The 19115-nt window shown below is 41.4% G+C and overlaps 1 protein-coding gene across 1 annotated transcript; it reads left to right on the top strand.

Moving 5' to 3' along the window:
- The first annotated feature begins 13291 nt into the window (after positions 1-13291).
- Positions 13292-13795, top strand: LOC147977804 (uncharacterized). The gene has a single exon (XM_087514543.1). It carries the CDS (start codon positions 13292-13294, stop codon positions 13793-13795), a length of 504 nt encoding a protein of 167 aa, XP_087370669.1.
- Positions 13796-19115: the final 5320 nt, after the last annotated feature.

Genomic DNA, 19115 nt, shown 5'->3' with positions numbered 1-19115 from the left:
GCATGAAAAACAAAGTCATCTTCACCACCTAAGTTCGACCACGTACCTAGGATAGTTTGATGGTGTTTTACAAATCAGAGGGTGCTTGGATACGTTTTAGTCTCATGACTAAAAGTAGTGGGACTAAAACTTGCTAGCCTCATCCATGCTTGGATCCAAATACTAAATAAACTAAAATCAAGTTAATGATCATTTATTATCCTCCAAACCCTTCAATCTAGAACTCGCAAGTGTTAAAGGAGAGGAGTTAAATGAGGAGAGAGAGGACTAATCCACATTTTAGTAGGGGTACCCCTGACTAAAAAAATTTAGTCTCAAGACTAGTTTTAGAGTCATTTTACAGTGCATCCGGACGATATGGACCGTCCGTCGGAGCGAAATCGACGGTCCAGATCCGATGCAATACACTGATGTCACGTGTATTATGTCAGACCCCGAGGAGCATTTTCGGAAGAAAAAATATTTTGAACTGATCTGTTTTTCCCTCCAAAATATTTCGAGGGTATTCTCGGTATGAATTTGAGGGCTATTTTCGGTTCGATATTTATCCCGTTCGCTAGGGTTTATGCCTCGCCGCTGCTACGGTTTTGATCCTCGCCGGTAGGATCTAGCCGCTCGTCGCGGCCCCTCCCTCCCTCGTCGCCGGCAGGATCTAGCCGCGCGTCGCGGCCCTTCCCTTCCTTCACCCCAATTCCCTCGCGATCTCGCACCGCATTTTCAACGAACACGAGAGGAGGCCCACTACCCTCCCCGCGGCGGCCGCCGGCGAAGAGTCGGCGCCATCCCACCTCCCAGTTCTCCATGCGGGTGCCTATAGCCGTAAGGTTATAGGCAACCTCTTTCCCACACCCCAATTGGTTGTTTGTGTCCTCTACATATCATTTCTCAGTCATGGCTGCAGCTTCTATCTGGCCATGCATCTCGTCCGATGGCAAGGTGGTTGTGTATGGATCATGTTCTGCGGGACTAGATGAAGCTGGCCGCCAGCCTCGACGGCCAGCCCCATTCGTCCACCCCCGACTGCTTGATCTACGAACGTTCAATCGTTGCATTCAACATGTACTCTTTCAATTTGGCTGATAGGTGAGATTTGGAGATCAATGGAGATGATAAGCTATTAATTTTGGAATGTACTATAAACAATTCATAGCTTATGTTGCTCAATATTTATGATGCTCGCTTCTTCTTGTGCAATTGTTGGACTGGGATCAACAGACTTGGCATGTGCTTTATATGAAAAATTAGATTCACATGGGATATCCACCTTTTCAAGATTGCTGTTAAGTCTTATTATGGTGTTTTAGCCTTGTTAAAGGGAGAGTAATGGTCCTCGCAAAAAGCAGAGAGAAAGGAATGAGCATTCGATTCTTCCATATATTGCATTTCATTCTTTCGTGTTTAGTTATGTCCAACATTTGTTACATGCACACACTTGACAAGGTTAGTACAAGTACTAATTTTTCCTCTGTTTTGCAGGGCTGTGACAGAACATGCTATGTGATTCCCTGAGGCAGGATGGATGTACCATGTCCACACCACTGTGCTCCTGAAGGTGATCGCTTCAATTTAGCGTTGCAGCACCTGCAGAGGACCCCTATGGTACGTCCTTTTACTCTTGTTATCATATGCTCTATTTTTTTGGCTTTGTGGCCTGCCTACGAGACATAGCTGGGATTGCGTGTTGAATCAGGCAGTATTTTTGACTTCTGTTGTGAGGCTATGCTCATGCCTTAATAAAATTTTCTCTCGTATGAAAATAGACATATCATAATCCATTATTCTTCTAGGGTTGCCCCAGGCACCATTATTGTCACATGGTAGTAAAAAGCAAATATAGATTTCTACAAGATCCCGTAGAGACCAAATTTATTTCAAGCAAAATATAGTAACCAATATTATTGAAGTTTTACAACTTGACTCATGTGCAATGGACTAATAACACTGCTAGGAAACCTTCTTCGGGACTAAAACCCAACCACACCTTACTCTATCGCTTTATGGCCAAGTGTACACTCCACATGTAAGAATGAACCACAATGCTGGACTAACTGCTTGCATCCTCGTTGTCTTCAACCGCAGCTGCATCCGATTGCCTAGCATGGTACTGCCTGAACCTAGTCCCGTATTTCATTTTGTTGTAGGGTGAATCGACAAGCACAACAGGTAGCTCTCTTCTGAATTTGTCGATGTAGGCCTGCATGCGAGGATATGTTAGTATCATTCCATATGTTTCAGAAAATGACAAAATTTTAGGTGTTACTTTACGTACTTCGTCATATTGCAACCTTAGTTTTACTCCCATAAATAATTCGATGTTCTTCAACATGTATAGTGCACTACAAGAACTGCAACATTTTATGTTGTTAGATCAGCATTTCAGATATTAACAATCTAAAACAAAAACAAAAGCTAATATTGTTGACTGACGTCTCATCGGATTTTGGCACATTAATATTCCGTACTGGCCATTGCGTCACATTAATGTCTTCCCATGCATTGCTTTCAATCCCATTGACTCGCATCGCTGCTCTCAGATGTGCTTCCATCCCACGTACCTGCAAGCCCAATGGGATGAGAAGTTGCCTACGACTAATACTTACATACGATGTTAAATCCTTTCTTATAATTAAATATGTTGAAATTCTCACCACGTTATTTACTTCTTTGGGTATCATACAGTGGAAAAGTGAATCAAGAGCCTGAATCTCCTTCCTTATGGGGTTTACGACCACAAGGAACCACTGGGTGTATAAACTTTTCGTAGGTAGGAAAACCTGGAGTGCACAGATAATTAGATCAATGTGCATAGTAATAAAGAAAAAATATGTTCTACGTCAGCTTAATATACCATATCATGTTTCACGTAAGTGGTTCCTTGTGTTGTTCCAGGAATGCCTGCCAAAGCGTCCTCGTAGCACTCCTCTATCCTACCATCTCTTTCGAGCTTAGCGACGCCGGCCACCCTCTCAATGTAAACCAGTTGGCCGTCCCTTGTGTCAATTGGTTGATCATTACGCATGAGCTGGATCGCAACATCAACCACCTACAACAATAATCAAGTTAATTGTATTGTACAAAAATGAAACTTCATAAACAAATTTGTGAAATACTATCTTACTTCGTCACCCAACCATACTCCATCTTCAGATTCATCTTTATGGGTGAGGCATTGCAAATGCTTTGATAGCACGACAATGTCATCAACTAACACCATTTGTTTTTCACGATTTGTAGTGTTGATCAGTGACGCCACGAAATCCTGTCGAACCACGTCTAGCTGATCCCTCTGGGTTTCAGGAACTTCTGACCTCTTTTTTAAGTTGCTAGAGCCAATTTTCCTCTTTTTACTGTTTGTGTCCTCGGAATCATTTGTACACTCTGATGGAGTCTCTTTTTTTCCTTTTTTTCTTCTCAGTGTCGTACGAAGCATACTCGTCATCCTTAAATAACTGCAATACCACCCTTTTCTTTTCGCCCCCATGATTTGGTGGCGTCGATCCAACCACACTTACTTGTTGCTGCTTTTCAAAGGATTCATCATGGCTGTCATCATCTGTGAAGGCACGGGCCTCTTCAGGATCTCGCGATCCCGTAGCCTTCACAGAGTGCTGCTTACTCCGTCTGTTGAACGGATTCTGTCAGACGAAATAAACCGTGTGTTAGCCTTTAGCAGATTCTTGCTCAATTATAGGTAAAATTTGCATCACCTGGAAATCTTCAAGGCTTGTGGTGGCTTTGGAATGCATTTGGTTATCAAAACTAGGAGCTCCCTGGATATCATCCACCTATTTCAAAAGCTTATGAATACCACTGAGATCCTGTTTGATATTTGCAGCAGCTCTTTCGAATGCTTCATCCTGTATGTGGGAGATCAAATGTTATTTATGAAACGACAATGATTGTTTCATAATTAAGTTAACATGCGTATGTCAAAATCTTCATCAAGGTTCTTCATGGGGGGCTCCATGTCATCATTTTTTATTTCCTGCTTACAATCGTGCTTAGCATCGACCTCCGTGACATCCTTTTGTTTCCCCTGGTCATAAGCCTGCTCATCATTCTCAACAGAGGCCTCCATTGGGTGTGAAGGTGCCCCGAGGTCAGATAGATGTATGTCGTCCACTCCTGGAAATATTCCATCGTGTTTTTTCTTTAAAAAATACATGTTAGTCTGGGGTGTTTTGATAGTAAACTAAATTAGAAAAAAACTTGTACACGTAAATTTCCAATTATATATACTAATCTCATAATTCTAGGCTTACCTTCAATTCTTTGATGAGGTCCTCCATGAGCTTGCCATTTGTACGGGTACGCCTAAGACACTCATCCATTTTCTTTTCAAGGGTGCACATCCTATGGTTTTGTTCTGTACCGGACTCCCGCACGAGGGAGGCAACTTCTTGCAAATCAGTCAATACACGTCCGACGAGTACCTTAATCTGAGACTTTGAAACAGTTAGAATCATATAACTTCATACTAGTTGGAATGTTACAATATATATTTGTGCCTTATGTAACTCATTTACCCGAGCGCCAGTCTTCGGTTTGGCCAGCGTACCATCTCGTGCTGGAATGAAAGGCCTCATCAGGTCCTCAACATACTGCAGTTTAGTGTCGTTAGTATGATTTAGAAAATATATATGTTACATAATCCAGGCAATGTGCTAACATTTTACCTTTCCAACTCCCAGATAATTATTCTGGATTATATTGTCAACCTTTTTTGCCTTCTCCTCGCTCCAGTTCTGGATCAGCGGCCTTAACCTTGATTCATACGAGATGCTAGAGTCCAATTGGTGCACTCTGAACTTCTCGTAGTACCATGTCTGCATGACAACAAAAGCAGTTTACAAACATTCCCGTACATTATGTAATGTATGTTAGGTAACTGATAATTGTACTACTACGAATTACCTGCAGCAGTGGTAGATTCCCCTACAGAATTGCCTCACCATTTACAAAATTCTTCACGCTATCCATAAGATAGTCAAGCGTTAGCTGTCCAAGATTTGTGCCCTTTATCGTCTCAACGTTTCTAACAATCCCAATATATTTGTTATCCACATACTCCTCTTTTGTTCGGCATACATATTTTCCTATGGTGTACAACACAAATGGCCTGACAAAATTTGGTGTGCTGTCGACTTTCATCTTGGCTAGCAATCCTTTGAAAGTTATTTTGGTGTCATTACGGTCTTTCAGTTTCTTCCACAACTCCATATTATCATCAAGATTTGAAGGGACGTGCTTCTTCCCATGGCAGGGCATGCCCGTTATATGCGCTACATCTTCTAGTGTGATCCTACATGGTCTCCCATTGATGATAAAGGCATCCTGCTCTGCATCATATGAATTAGCGATGGCCAGGCAGACTACACGTCTAATTTTGATGCTAGGTGTCTTGAGAAGTCCACCCAGTCCTATCAACTGGATGTACATCCTTTGCTGCGTGTTTAATCCGTTTATGAACTCCTCATATGGCGGCAAAGAAGCATCCTGGGTTCAATGGATGTGCAAGTGTGATTAGATTCAGCATGGTATACAATTTAAACACTCATACAGACGAATACAACTTATATATACCAACATAAAAATTGTGCTCTACGCTACTGCATGAGGTACAAGCATGCTGAGTTCCATGTATGTGCAAATACTATCATGTGATTCAGCTTGGTTACGTTTGAACGGTCATCTAAGGTAATCTCCATTGCAAGGCACTTATCTGAAATAAAATAAATATTGGAAAATAAAAAACTATCCAACCGTGGTCTCCTCAACTCTAGGCGCTAATCATGGTCAGTGGTATGGAATTAAAACATGGGCCATCGATGCCTTCCATGACTCGTGCGGAAGGAAAAAAAGAAGGCAAGCACCCACTGCACTAATTGGCATCGACAAGACCAGACGCTAAGATTTAGCCTGGAATTAATCAATGAACTGCCAATCTGGTAGGAAACAAATCCTAGCACCCTCCCCTAACGCCCCCAACTTAATTTGTTTAAAAACGTGCTGAGTTACATGAATATGCAAACAACGAGTGGGGTCGCAGCAAGAGATCATGCGAGGAAGATCGTGGCACGAAAAATAGCAGCGGCTGAGATCGTGGGGAGTTACCAGAGGATCCATGTTTGGCTCCGTCGTTCGGTCTTGCTGGATTCCTGGGTTGCTCCGTCCTTCTGTCTTGCTGGTTTGGGCGGCGTAGAAGGACGAACTATGATCTACGAGGTTTCAAAGGATCCCTATTTATAGGGATCGTAACAACCCGGACATATATCTACGTATAGATTTCTTTGGTTGGAGGAAATCAAGGGAGGGGACCCACCTGGTTGAATATTAGGGGGGCGTGGAGAGTTTAGCAAATGTAAGTCATGGTTTAAAAAAACCAAGGTAAGTTGCGTAACAACACGTAGGTCTCCCGAGAATCACGATCATCAAAAAGATATTGTTCCCGTTTCTTTGAAAACCAGCCAAAATATTTCAGCCTCACTGAATTTCGGCCAAAATATTTCAACACTCGCTGAAACTTTTTCTGAAACTTCTAACTAGCGATGTTAAAAAAAACTGAACCTTCTAACTAGCGATGCCAAAATATTTCAGCACTCGCTGAATTTTTTCTGAAACTTCTAACTAGCGATGTTAAAAGAATTCCGAAACTTCTACCTAGCGATGTTTAAAAAATTCTGAAACTTCTAACTAGCGATGTAATTGTTCTGAATCTTGTCCAGACTCCGACGACACTTAAATATAAATTTAAGAATTCAGTTAACCTTCCTAAGCTTCAAAAGTTCTGGTTGAAAAAAGCGAATATATGTTTCAGCGTCTCACATGCAGACCAAATTTATTTCAAGAATAGTATTTGGAACCAGTACTGTGAAATATTACAACTTGATTAATCCGCACTGGACTATGAACATGGCTAGGAAACCTTCTTCAAGAATAGTATTTGGCTCTCTTGTGAAGTTATTTTATTGCCCATCCGATCTTGCATGCTCAAAATCATACTTTTTTTCCTCGTATCTGTGAGACCAAATTTTGTTAATAATGCTGAATCATTTCTGTTGCTGCTCAAGATGGCACGACACCATGGTTTTCACTTCGGTGAGATTTCGATGAAATAACTGAACTTCATTCATTTAAGCACTCACTGCAATATTTGCCTTTCAGCCAAAATATTTCAGCACTAACTGAAATTTTTCTGAAACTTCTAACTAGCAATGTTAAAAAAAGCTTCAAAAGTTCTGGTTGTAAAAAGAAAATATATGTTTCAGCGTCTCCCATGCAGACCAAATTTATTTCAAGAATAGTATTTGGAACCAGTACTGTGAAATATTACAACTTGATTAATCCGCACTGGACTATGAACATGGCTAGGAAACCTTCTTCGGGACTAAAACCAAACCACACCCTACTCTACCGCTTCATAACCAAGTGTACACTCCAGATCTAAGAATCAACCACTGCTGGACTAATTGCTTGCATCTTCATGATCTTCAATCCCAGCTGCATCCGATAGGCTAGCAATGTACGTCTTCGGCCTTTTCATGGACTTCAATTTGTTGTAGGGCGAAGTAAGAAGGGCAACAGGCAGCTCTCTTCTATAATTGTCAATGTATGTCTGCATGGGAGGATATGTTAGTATCGTTCCATATGTTTACAAAATTGACAGAATTTTAGGTGTTACTCTACGTACTTGGTCATAACGCAGCGTAAGATCTTCTCCCGTAAAGAATTCGATGTTCTTCAGCATGTAGAGTGCACAAGAAGAACTACAACAATTAATTCTGTTAGCACCATTTCACGTATTAAAAATTCAAAACATATTGAGAAGCTAATACTGTTGACTGACTTGTCATCTTGTTTTGGCACGGGAACATGCTTTACTGTCCATTGGGTCACGTTAATGTCTTGCCATGCATGGCTTTGTGGTCCTTTGATTCGCAGTGATGCTCTCAGATGTGCTTCCACCCCACGTATCTGCCAAAGTCCATGGTATGAGAAGTTGCTCACGGTTCAAGGTTAGGTATGATGCTAAATGCTGTGTTATATTGAAAGACGTTTAAAATCTCACCACGTGAACCACTTGTGTTACTACGTAGCTGAAAAGTGAATCAAGAATCTGAATCTCCCTCCTTCTGGGGTTTACAACCACAAGGAACCAGTGGGTGTTCGCCATGTTCGTAGGTAGAAAAACCTGGACAGCAAAGATGATTACATCAACATGCATAATGATTACAAAAATAAATGTGTTTATGTCATGGTTAGAAGGTACCAGATCATGTCTGAGGTAGTTGTCTCCTTTTGTTGTTCCATGACTGCCCGCCAAAGCGGCATCGTGGCAGTTCTCTAGCTTACCATCTCTTTCGAGCATAGAGACGCCGGCCACCCTCTCAATGTAAACCAGTTGCTCGTCCCTTATGTCCTCAGGATGATCATGACGCATGATCTGAATCACAGCATCAACCAACTAAAACAAAATTCAAGTTAATTGTACTGTGCAAAAGAAAATTGATAAAATAATTTGGCAAATATCTTACTTCGTCACCCAACCATTTGTCATCTAAAACTCCATCTGTCATGGTGTGGCATTGCAAATGCTTCTGTAGCAAAACAATGTCATCAATTACCACCAATTGTTTATCAAGATCTGAGGTGTTGACAATTTCGGCCACGTGATTCTATCGAAACTTGTCAAGGTCAGTCTCCAGCCTCGAAGCACCTGTGTCTGTATCTTTAAAAATGCTTGCACGGTTTTTCCTCTTTGTATTCTTTGTGTCCTTGGAATCGTTGGTAGACTCCGATGGAGTCCTGTTTCTCTTTCTCTTCTTATCACTATCGTACAGAACATAATCTTCATTGCACAATAATGAAGATGCCACTCTTTTCCGAATGCTCGTACGAGTTTGTAGCATGGAATCAACCATGCTATATTGTCGCTGCTTTGCTAAAGAATCATCATAGTTGTCCTCATCAACTGGGAAGACATGTGTCTCTTCCGGCTCCCTTATTGCCTTAGCCTTGGCAGACCGGTGTTTGCTTTTGGTACCTGCCTCTCTCCCCACCTCAATACTGACATCTTCATCATCTTGATCTCTTCTTTCTTCAGCCTTTCCCACATTCTCATTGTGCCTCAAATTCAGAGGATCCTATGATTCGAAATAAAGCACTTGTTAGCTACGAATCTTCATTAACTTAAAACAAAATTAGTTAGATGTGGAATGTGTATCACCATGAAAGCTTCAAGGCTTGTGGTGGTTTTTGAATGCTTTCACGATTGCAAACTAGGAGCAGGCTGCAAATCTTTAGCTACGTTCTTCATGGGGGCATCCATGTTATCTTTTTGTATTCCCTTAGCAGAAATGCCTTTGGCAATGACCTCCGTGTCTTTTTTTGTTTTTGCTGGTGAGTAGTATTCTCTCCTGGGACCTCCATTGGGTCCGCAGGTATTCCCAGGTCAGATAGCTATATGTCCTCTACTCTTGGGCGATCAACATCAAATATTCCATAGCGGTGGTTCTTTAAAACAAATGTGTTAGTGTGGAGAGTATTGATAGTAAAAATATTTGTAGAAACTCATAATGTTTTACTTACATTGAATTCTGTGATGAGGTCGTCCGTGCGTCTGCCGTTCGCAAGTGTACGCCTAAGGCACTCGTCCATTTTTTCAAGGGTGCTCATCCTATCAAATTGTTGTGCACTGGCTTCCCGCACAATGGAGGCAACTTCTTTCAAATCAGCCAATACATGGCCCATGAGTGCCTTATCCTACAAATTACAAGCAGTTAGAAGCATATGACTTCGATTGTACTTGCAAAGTTACAATATATATATTTGTGTCTGATGTTCATCATTTACCTGACCGTCAGTCTTTGGTTTGACCGGCGTCCCAACTGGTGGCGGATTGAAAGGCCACAGCAGGTCATCGACATACTGTATGTTAGTGTCGTTAGTATCATTCAAAACATATGGTAGATAATCCAGGCACACAGTACTAACACTTTACCTCTCCAACCCCTATATAATTTTTGTTGATTATGTTGTCAACCTTTTGTGCCTTCTCGTCACTCCAGTTTTGGATCAGCGGCCTTAACCTTGATGCATACGAGATGGTAGAGTCCAATTGGTGCACCCTCCACTTCTCATAGTACCACGTCTGCATTACAACAAAAACAGCTTAGAAATTTTTCCATAAAATTAAATGTATTGTATGTTAATAATGATTGTATTACTTGCAGCAATGGTAGGTTGCCCTCCAGATTTGCTCCACCATTTACAAATTTCCTGACGCTAGTCATAAGATGGTCAAGTGTAAGCTGTCCAAAATTGGTGCTCTTTATTGTCTCAACGTTTCTAACAATCCCAAGGTATCTGTTGTCCACATACTGCTGTGTTGTCGGGCATACATATTTTCCTATGGTGTACAAGACAAATGGCCTGACAAAATTAGGTGTCCGGTTGCCTTTCATCTTGGCTAGCAATCCTTTCAAATTTACTTTTGTGTCATTGGGGTCTTTCGGTTCCTTCCACAACTCCAAAGTATCATTGTGATTTGAAGAGACGTGATTCTTCCCCATGCAGGGCAGGCCTGTTATATGCTCCACATCTTTTAGTGTGATCCTACATGGTCTCCCATTAATTATAAAGGCATCCTGCTCTGCATCATATGAATAAGCGATGGCCTGGCACAGTAGACGTCTCATTCTCATGCCAGGAGTCATGAGAAGTTCACCCAGTCCAATCAACTTGATGTACGTCAGTTGCTGTGCGTTTAAATCTTTTATGATTTTCTCGTATTGCAGCAATGAAGCAACCTGAGTTCCCTGAATGTACAAATAGTGTGATTAGATTCTGTATGGTATTCATTTAAACACGCATAGAACCGACTAGATGTAATCTATGCCAATATCAAAAGTGTGCTCTACATTGCTGCATGAAATTATAGAGCTTCTAGGCCATATAATGAACACCAGACATAGAAAAAAAAGCTATCTCTGTCCGCAAATTGACTGATAATAGTATAGATTTTTAGTACAAAGAGCAGACTTTGTTCTATGTACACTACTAAAGTTTCAGGCGTCACGCTTATGAAAATAATTGCATACATGATCACAAGATCAATAGTTTATAGATAATCACCATACTAGGAATGTAACATGTGATCCTACTGTCCATCTTTCCCTTTAGTTTTCTCCTTTATTTCTGGTCAACCTAAAATTTAATATAGCACATACATTTGATGTTCTCAATGCCAAATAAGTGAGGCGTGCAACGTACGTACAAAACTACTTTGTATTCTGTCTACTGCGTATTTGATCAGGCATTTAGGAGTACTACGATTATTTTGTTGATTTGGTTGTTGGTTTTAAACAAAGTTGAATTACTAGTCCTTCCTTTCCATATCGTTGCACGTAGAACTTTCCAGCACGAAAATTAGCGCAAGTTTCATTACAGAGAGAGGCATTCACGACTAAAAACTAAGAGAGGAAGGTATCCACGATCTCCCTTAAGTTTTGCTAAAGCACATGTGGATGTGCTCTAAGTATTGCTTATCTAAGTCCTATGTCATTGATTTTATGCTAAGATTCGTGCAAGCCTTTCTAGACACACCAATCTCCCTTCGGTAAAATAGGGATAGTTCGTTATGGCTATAACTAAAAGAGATCAAAAAGAAGTGCACCGTAAATAATGGGATTGCATGCAGACTTGGGAAGGAGGATGTATACACAATACAAGGATCTCGATCTTTACCAGAGGATTCTCTCGATGGCGACCGACTCCATTGCCGTTCGCTTTCATCTTTTGATTCGCCGGCTTCTCCGACGTGCCCTTCTCTTTTATCGGCTTCTCTGACGTGCCCTTGTCTTTCATCTCAGGATTCACCGATGCAGGCTTTGAAGATGACGGCTCCGTCGGCTTCACCGACCTGGGAGCTACTTTGGGCGGCGTGGGGTGGTAATTCGGTGTAGTCATGGAAGGCTAGGTATGGGCATCGTGGGGTGGGAGGCGTGGGGTGGAAGTATACGATCTATGCCGTGAAAAGCTTCGTATTTATAGGGGATTCTCTACCAACCGATCACAAGGAAATATTGGGAATTTGGGATCTCACGAAGAGGTAGTTTTAGATCACGTAATGTTTATGTATAGGGATTCTCTAACAACCCACCACAAGGAAATATTGGGAATTTGGGATCTCACGAAGAGGTAGTTTTAGATCACGTAAAGTTTTTTAGCTATATTTTTATTTTGAGAATTTTTTAGCAAGTTTAGATCAGTAATCTCAACCGTGAAGCTTTTGGGCTTCTTGTGCTTTCTTATACGGGCCTATGGGTGTGCCCATTTTAAATGTGAACATGACAAAGGAAGCGAGGACTCCAGCAGGCGGGACGAGCCCCATCCCAATTATTTAGGATGGGCATGCGCGAGGGCGCTTCGTCCTCACTGCCACGATTCTCCAAAAATGGTTCCTCTGCCTCTGCGTCCTCTCGATTCCCTCTTCCTCTGCGTCACCCACTCTCCCAACAATCTGGCTTCTGGAATGGTGAGTTCTCCTTCCTGTCAATTTTGTTAGTAGTTCTCTAGTAGCAGCACATACGTTGGCCTTCTTCTTGTCAATTTCTTGTTCTCCTGCTTTTTTATTTTGTGCGCACAGATTCATCTGCCTGCAACATGTAGTCCGTTGCCTTATGAGAATTTTGCACACAGATTCATCTGCATGCAACATCTAGTCCGTTGTCTTGTCAATTTCTTGTTTTTCTCCTGCTTCTTTAGTTTGTACACACAATTTCATCTGCATGGATGATGAACAATACATAGATACATGTTTATTCTTGATTGTTGACGCAATTGTTTAGATAAATATTTCAAGAGCGTAAATTTATATTGTTACTCCCTCTGCAAGGAAATATAACAACTTTTGGTTCACTGCTTTAGTGATTTCTTTACATAGGGAGTACTTGTTTAGTTTAAATTGTTCATGCACTTGTTTACATAAACTTTCAATAGCGCCAGAATTCCTATACTATCTGCCGTCATATTCATCTCGGCTTATTGTTATCATGTTATTGTCATGCTTCATGTCTTATACTGGTTTCATCAATTACAGTCCTTCGGCATGGCATTCGAGAATGATTATGATGCTAGGGCAGATGGAAATACCGAAATTTGTGTGAAGTACACGAACAAGGCTAGCTGTGTTGAGTACTGTATTGGCAGATTCAAATACTGGCTGCGGAACGACGACTAGAAGATAGTTGCACTGGATGTGGAGTACACCTGGCCTCGTTGTCCGACACAGATGGCGGCCGTGGTCCAGTTATGCGTTGGCATCTACGTCCTCGTGTACCACATAAGCGTTGCTGATGAGCACTACGGCCTGCTTGCCACCTTCCTGCTCGACGAGGAGTACACCTTTGTTGGGGTGGACATCGAGAATGACAAGAAAAAACTCAAGCATGTTGGTTTGGTGGTACAAAACTCTGTGGATATCCATAATATGTGGAGAGTGCCTGATCCAGTGACGATTAAGCCAAAGTATGGCTTGGCTGACTACGCTGGTTCCATCATCCACCACAGCTACAACAAGATGAAGGACGTTCTCACAGAAGATGACCACCATATATGGGCAGAAGCGCCCTTGCCCTTGAAGAACATCTATTATGCTTCCATGGACGTGTATGCCACCTACGACGTATACAGGCGGTTGGTGAACTTCCAGAAGGGGTTCGAGAGTCAGCGCCAGCATCTCGCCAAACCATCCAGGCGGTCAAAGAAGTCCGGAAGGAAGAATGAATCAACATAAAATATTTCTTCTATTTATCTAGCTGATAGTCTGTAAACTTTATTATACTGCTAGTAAGTCGTAAGTTCAAATTTCCTGCAAGTTGAATCATCCTTTATTCTAGCTGTCTTGCCTAATTTGATCCACGTTCACGAGATATTATACTTAAGACGTTTATTTTGTTTCAGTTTCGCTAGCTACGATACAGAATGCGATAGCCATTTTTACCAAAAGATTATTTCAGATTTATAATGAATACACAGAATGCGATAGCCATTTTCTCCAAAAGATTATTTCAGATTTATAATGAATACTGTTCTCAACTGGTTTTGAATAGAGAAATTTTATTTTTTAATTGCATAGAGAAAGTTCATTTTTTAATCAAAAGAAGGGTCGCCCCCTCTGATTTTCCATTAACAGAGAACACATGGTCTTTCAAGCCCCTGATACAAACTACAGCTAGAAACTAAAGTAATCAACTAGCAGCACAAATCATACATGGTAGCCAGCCCAGCCAGACTTAACATGAAGGTCCAAAAAATAAAACTACGGCAGAGATGCGCCGGCAACACCGCAGTACCCTGTGACTCCACACTTGCGATGAACTGTACAATTCACCTGCTACATGCTCTAGTGTGCGCATATAGACCATCATCACCTCTTTGCTCCCAACATCAGCACCTCTTTGTTTACCACCTTCATCTGCAATATAGACCATCCCATGATCCACAAGCAAATTAGCTAAACAAGAATCATAAGATCACTATACCATTTATTTTGTAATCTCACATTATTCCTGCATTGCCAAAGAGTCAAGAACACAACTGATGCCCTTCCCGCATCTCCTACGCAAACACTCATAGGTAGTTCTACCATCTTAACTCCACACCACTCGCCTGCCCACCCCGCCGCTGCTCCCTTCCCGCCGCTGCACCTCCGCCGTCAAGATGCCCAAGTGCACCATGGGAGGGAGGGCCGACACCGGGGCCGACGCCATGGCGCACGAAGCATCCAAGCGCCGTGCAAAGCTGCACATGGAGAAACCCCTCCCCGCCGGCGAGGGGTCCAGCCGGCAACAGGGCGGCCGTGACGTCGTCGACCACGTCCAGGCTCCGGTGCAGGTGTCACCTACGCCAGAGCAGGTGACTCCTCTGCCACGCCTTCTGCCTCCTCTGCCGCAGCCCGTGGTCAACGTCGACGGCGACGACGACGAAGAAGAGGTCAGTCCTATTTTAGGAAATATCCTAGGTTTCCTTGTTCAGTCCCTTATCTATTTTTGGGCATGGCTAGGCTTTCTGCTTTTCTTCCATATATGAAATCCGTACCTAGATTCGTTAGATCAGGTAGGTTTGGTCCACATGGGTGCATGGGTGTGGGGGTCGGCTCCTCATTGCATAGGTTATCTTGTTTTTAAGATCTACCAACCACTCCGATCCATGGCTCTCATGCATCCAAAATGTGTTGATGCCAAATTTTAAGATAGATCTACCAACCACCCGAAATTATTTGCCCCAAAGTTCTTATATATGGTTCTTTTATTTTAAATGTACTAAAAGTGGTGTAGTTTATGCACTAAACTTCATGTCAATTTGTATAAAACTAGCCTCTTACGCTTAATCCAGCAGACACATTTTTTGTCGTTCAATTTGCTCTACACCAATTGCTTGATTCCTGGAGTCCAATTACCATAGGCTATAATATTATTGACTTGTTATCATCCCTATTTGAAATATATTATTTGGTTGCTTATTTTCATCATAATATTTTCTGCAAGTAAAGGATAACAACACCATGCCTTGTTTACGAAAATGTCATACTAAATAATCTTCATTTTCTGTCATTCATGTCTGTACTGTCAGTATGATGAAAAAAAATAATATTTTCACATGAACATTTTAGCTATTACGTACTCCTAACTCTTTAATTTCTTGAGTAACAGAAGCAGAGGCAGAAGAATGCCTTCTGGACTCAAAAGCCAACTTGATCTCAGCCGTTTGAAATATATTGTTGTGGTTTTGGTTTGCAATATTAATTTTTGAACACCCAACTTTGAAATCCTGGATCCGAAGCTGTGTTGCTAGGTTGCATTAGTTTAGGCATGTATATGACATTTTTTATCTATATAAAATATTCTACTATTTATGTGGGACCAGGTAGCTGCTCTGGCTCCTCAGACGGAGCAGGTGACGCCTCCTGTGCCCGAGCCTGTGGTCGTCGGCGATGTCAACAAAGAAGACGTTAGTCATCTATCTCCTTTAATTTTTTGTAAAATCCTAGGTGTTCTCTGGTCAATCATAGGTGTCAACCTAGATTCGTTAGATCCGTTAGGTTTCAGGGCGGATCCACATGGGTGCATGGGTGTGGGGGTCGGCTCCTCATTGTATAGATTATCTTTATTTAAGATCTAGGAACCACTCGGATCTCATGGTTCTCGTGCATCCAAAATGTGTTGATGCCAAATTTTGATAGCAGCAGCACCGGTACATACGTACAGTACTGCAACCGAATTTTTTTTGGCCAAAATTTCTTATATATGGTACTTGACTGGCATGAAACTGTCCTTGCACAGCCATTTATCTGGGCCCTGGTAGCTGCTCTGGCTCCTCAGACGAAGCGGGTGTCTCCTCTGCCGTGGGTGACGCCTTCGATGCCCGAGCCTGTGGTCGCTGGTGACGTCAACAAAGACGACATTAGTCATCTATCTCCTTTAGTTTTTTGTAAAATCCTAGGTGTGCTCTGGTCAGTCCTTTTCTCTATTTTTGGGGAAGGCCAGGGTTTCTTTTTATCTTTGATCAATGGACTCCATACTAATATTCTGTAGATTTGTTAGATAACTAGCTAGGTTACACATGTTGAGCCCTGTATAGGCAATATTTTGATGTAGATAAATTATTCTGCTAATAAAGCCACCTAGGTTTGGTGACTGTGCTAATACAAATACGTAGCTTGACCTTGGAATTGAATTGCCTACATAGGTGATTGTGAAAATATTTTTTGCAACTTAAGGATAACAACACCATGCCTTGTTTATGAAAATGTCATATTGTATGGTCATGAAGTAAATAATCTTCATTTTCTGTCATTCATGTCACTACTGTCATTACGATGGACTAAGAATCTTTTCACATGAAAATTTTAGATATTACTCCCTCCATTTGAAAAATATTGTTGTGGTTTTAGTTTGCAATATAAATTTTTGAACACCCAAGTATGAAATCCTGGATCCGCAGCTGTGTAGCTAGATTACATTTATTGAGGCATGTATATGTCAGTTTTTGACCTATATAAATTATTCTGCTAATAATCCGAAACAGGTAGCTCCTCTGGCTCCTCTGCCGGAGCAGGTGGTGGCTCCTCAGCCTCAGCCGGGTGTTCGTCTGCCGCGGATGTTGCCTCCCCTGCCCCCACCTGTGGTCGTCGACGACGAGAACAAAGAAGAGGTTAGTCATCTATCCCCTTTATTTATTTATTTATTTATTTTGTAATATCCTAGGTTTTCTCTGGTCAGTACAAGGCAAATAAGGTATTTAAATGTTGAGTACATGTTTGGTTGCACTTGATCGATCTTCAGTTTAAATGTTCCATAAGTGGCTGTGGCAATGATTTTAAACATTGATTATCTCTAAGCAATGGCTATTTTAGAAAGAAATTGGATATCATCAATGTTTTACTTGAGTTGTTTTAATTAGTTCTTTTGTAGGGTTTTTATTATTTATGCCACCAGTTGTATCCCACTACTCAGTTTTTCCCTTAGAAGTTACAGCCGCTCAAAAATGCCATCGATTCGTGACATGCTTACTCAGAAATGCCATTAGATGTATAAAAAATGCCATCGTTCCGTTAGATGTTTGCTCAATAATGCCATTAGACATTGTTATTTTCATTTAAAACTTGTTGACCATCCAATATGACAAAAAAAAGCCCAGGCCCACATTTCAGTTCTCTCTATCTCACAATGATAAGTATGCCCCACTTGTGAGGAGTAAGTAAGCGAATAATTTTACAGGAAAATAAGAACGCTGTTGGGATCAAGTGGGCCCACACTTTATTGTAGTGAGATAGAGGAAGAGCTGGCATGTTGGTCCATAGGTATTGATGCCATTATAGCATGTCAAGATAGATTTGATATCACAATAATGATATGCAGTGGTATTTTTGAGCATGTGTCTAAAGAAGCGATGGCTTTTTTAGCAGTAGAAATTCCTAGTGGTCATACTTAATTGTGGGACACAACTAGTGGCATAAATGATAAAAAACCCTTTTTTGTAAGTACAACGTTTGGGATCACTTATTGTCAGAATGCATAATAATTAACTACTTTACCTAGAACGTTGAATGGTTCAGGAACATTGATGGGTGGGGTATCGATCAACAGGGGAAACTTCCACGACGATAACATGTGGACTTTCAATATCCATCATCATAAACAAACAAAATTCTAACCCTAAATAGATACAGCTCACGAGCTATTTTATCTAGTCATGCATGTAAGTTATAAGTCTTTTTTTGCATTAGTACATCTGTATGCTGCTCTGCCATGTTACATCATCAGTTCATGCATTTTTACGTAACAAGTGAATTTTGTTGCACTAAAGGCTGTTTGGTTAGTGACTTTGCAAAAGATTGCCATACCTAAGGTTAGGCAAGTTTGACCAACTTAAGTGAGTGTTTGGTTCCAGCCACACCTAAGGCAAGCCACACTTGGGTCCCACATGGCATACACACAAAAAGTGTGGCAAGGTTCCCTTAGGCTTGCCAACTTGTGGCTCTCATTTTGATGAACTAACCTTAGGCAAGCTTGGGAAAAATGTGTGGCAAAATGTGGCAATGCTAGTGCTCTCTTCGACATGTATGATTGATCCTTCATTTTTTACTATATGGTACTATCCCATTTAGTTGATTATGTACCAACTAATAAGTTATGCATTTATTTTTTCAACATCATTTAAAGATATTTTACGCTGTCATCAATTACATTATGTTTCATAGACTCTGTGCCTGCTGAATTCTCATATTAGATATACTTACGCAACATTTGGTACTACATGTAGGTCCTAAGTGATGACGTCGACAGCGACCAAGAAACCCAGAGGATCTACAGGAGGCAGAAGGCGAGGGAGCTGAACAGTGGTGTGCTCGAGAAACGTATCAGGCCAAGAATCGGAAGGGGGGCTACGGATGCGCTTACTGCAACAAGCTGATGAAAGGCGACCTAAGAAGTACCATCAACCATGCAGTCGGAACTTCCCAAGGCAGCATCAAGAATGGCTACGCTTTCAGGGTGAAGCACGCCGCGTACGCCGAGTACTTGATGAGGCTTCTTTGAGGCTTTAGGGAAGTG

Source organism: Triticum urartu, chromosome 3A (assembly GCF_056163025.1).
Source record: "Triticum urartu cultivar PI428250 chromosome 3A, HENAU_Tu73, whole genome shotgun sequence".
Classification (NCBI taxonomy): Eukaryota; Viridiplantae; Streptophyta; class Magnoliopsida; order Poales; family Poaceae; genus Triticum; species Triticum urartu.
The sequence above is the reverse complement of the archived record's forward strand: the minus strand, read 5'-3'. Positions and strand labels throughout refer to the sequence as shown.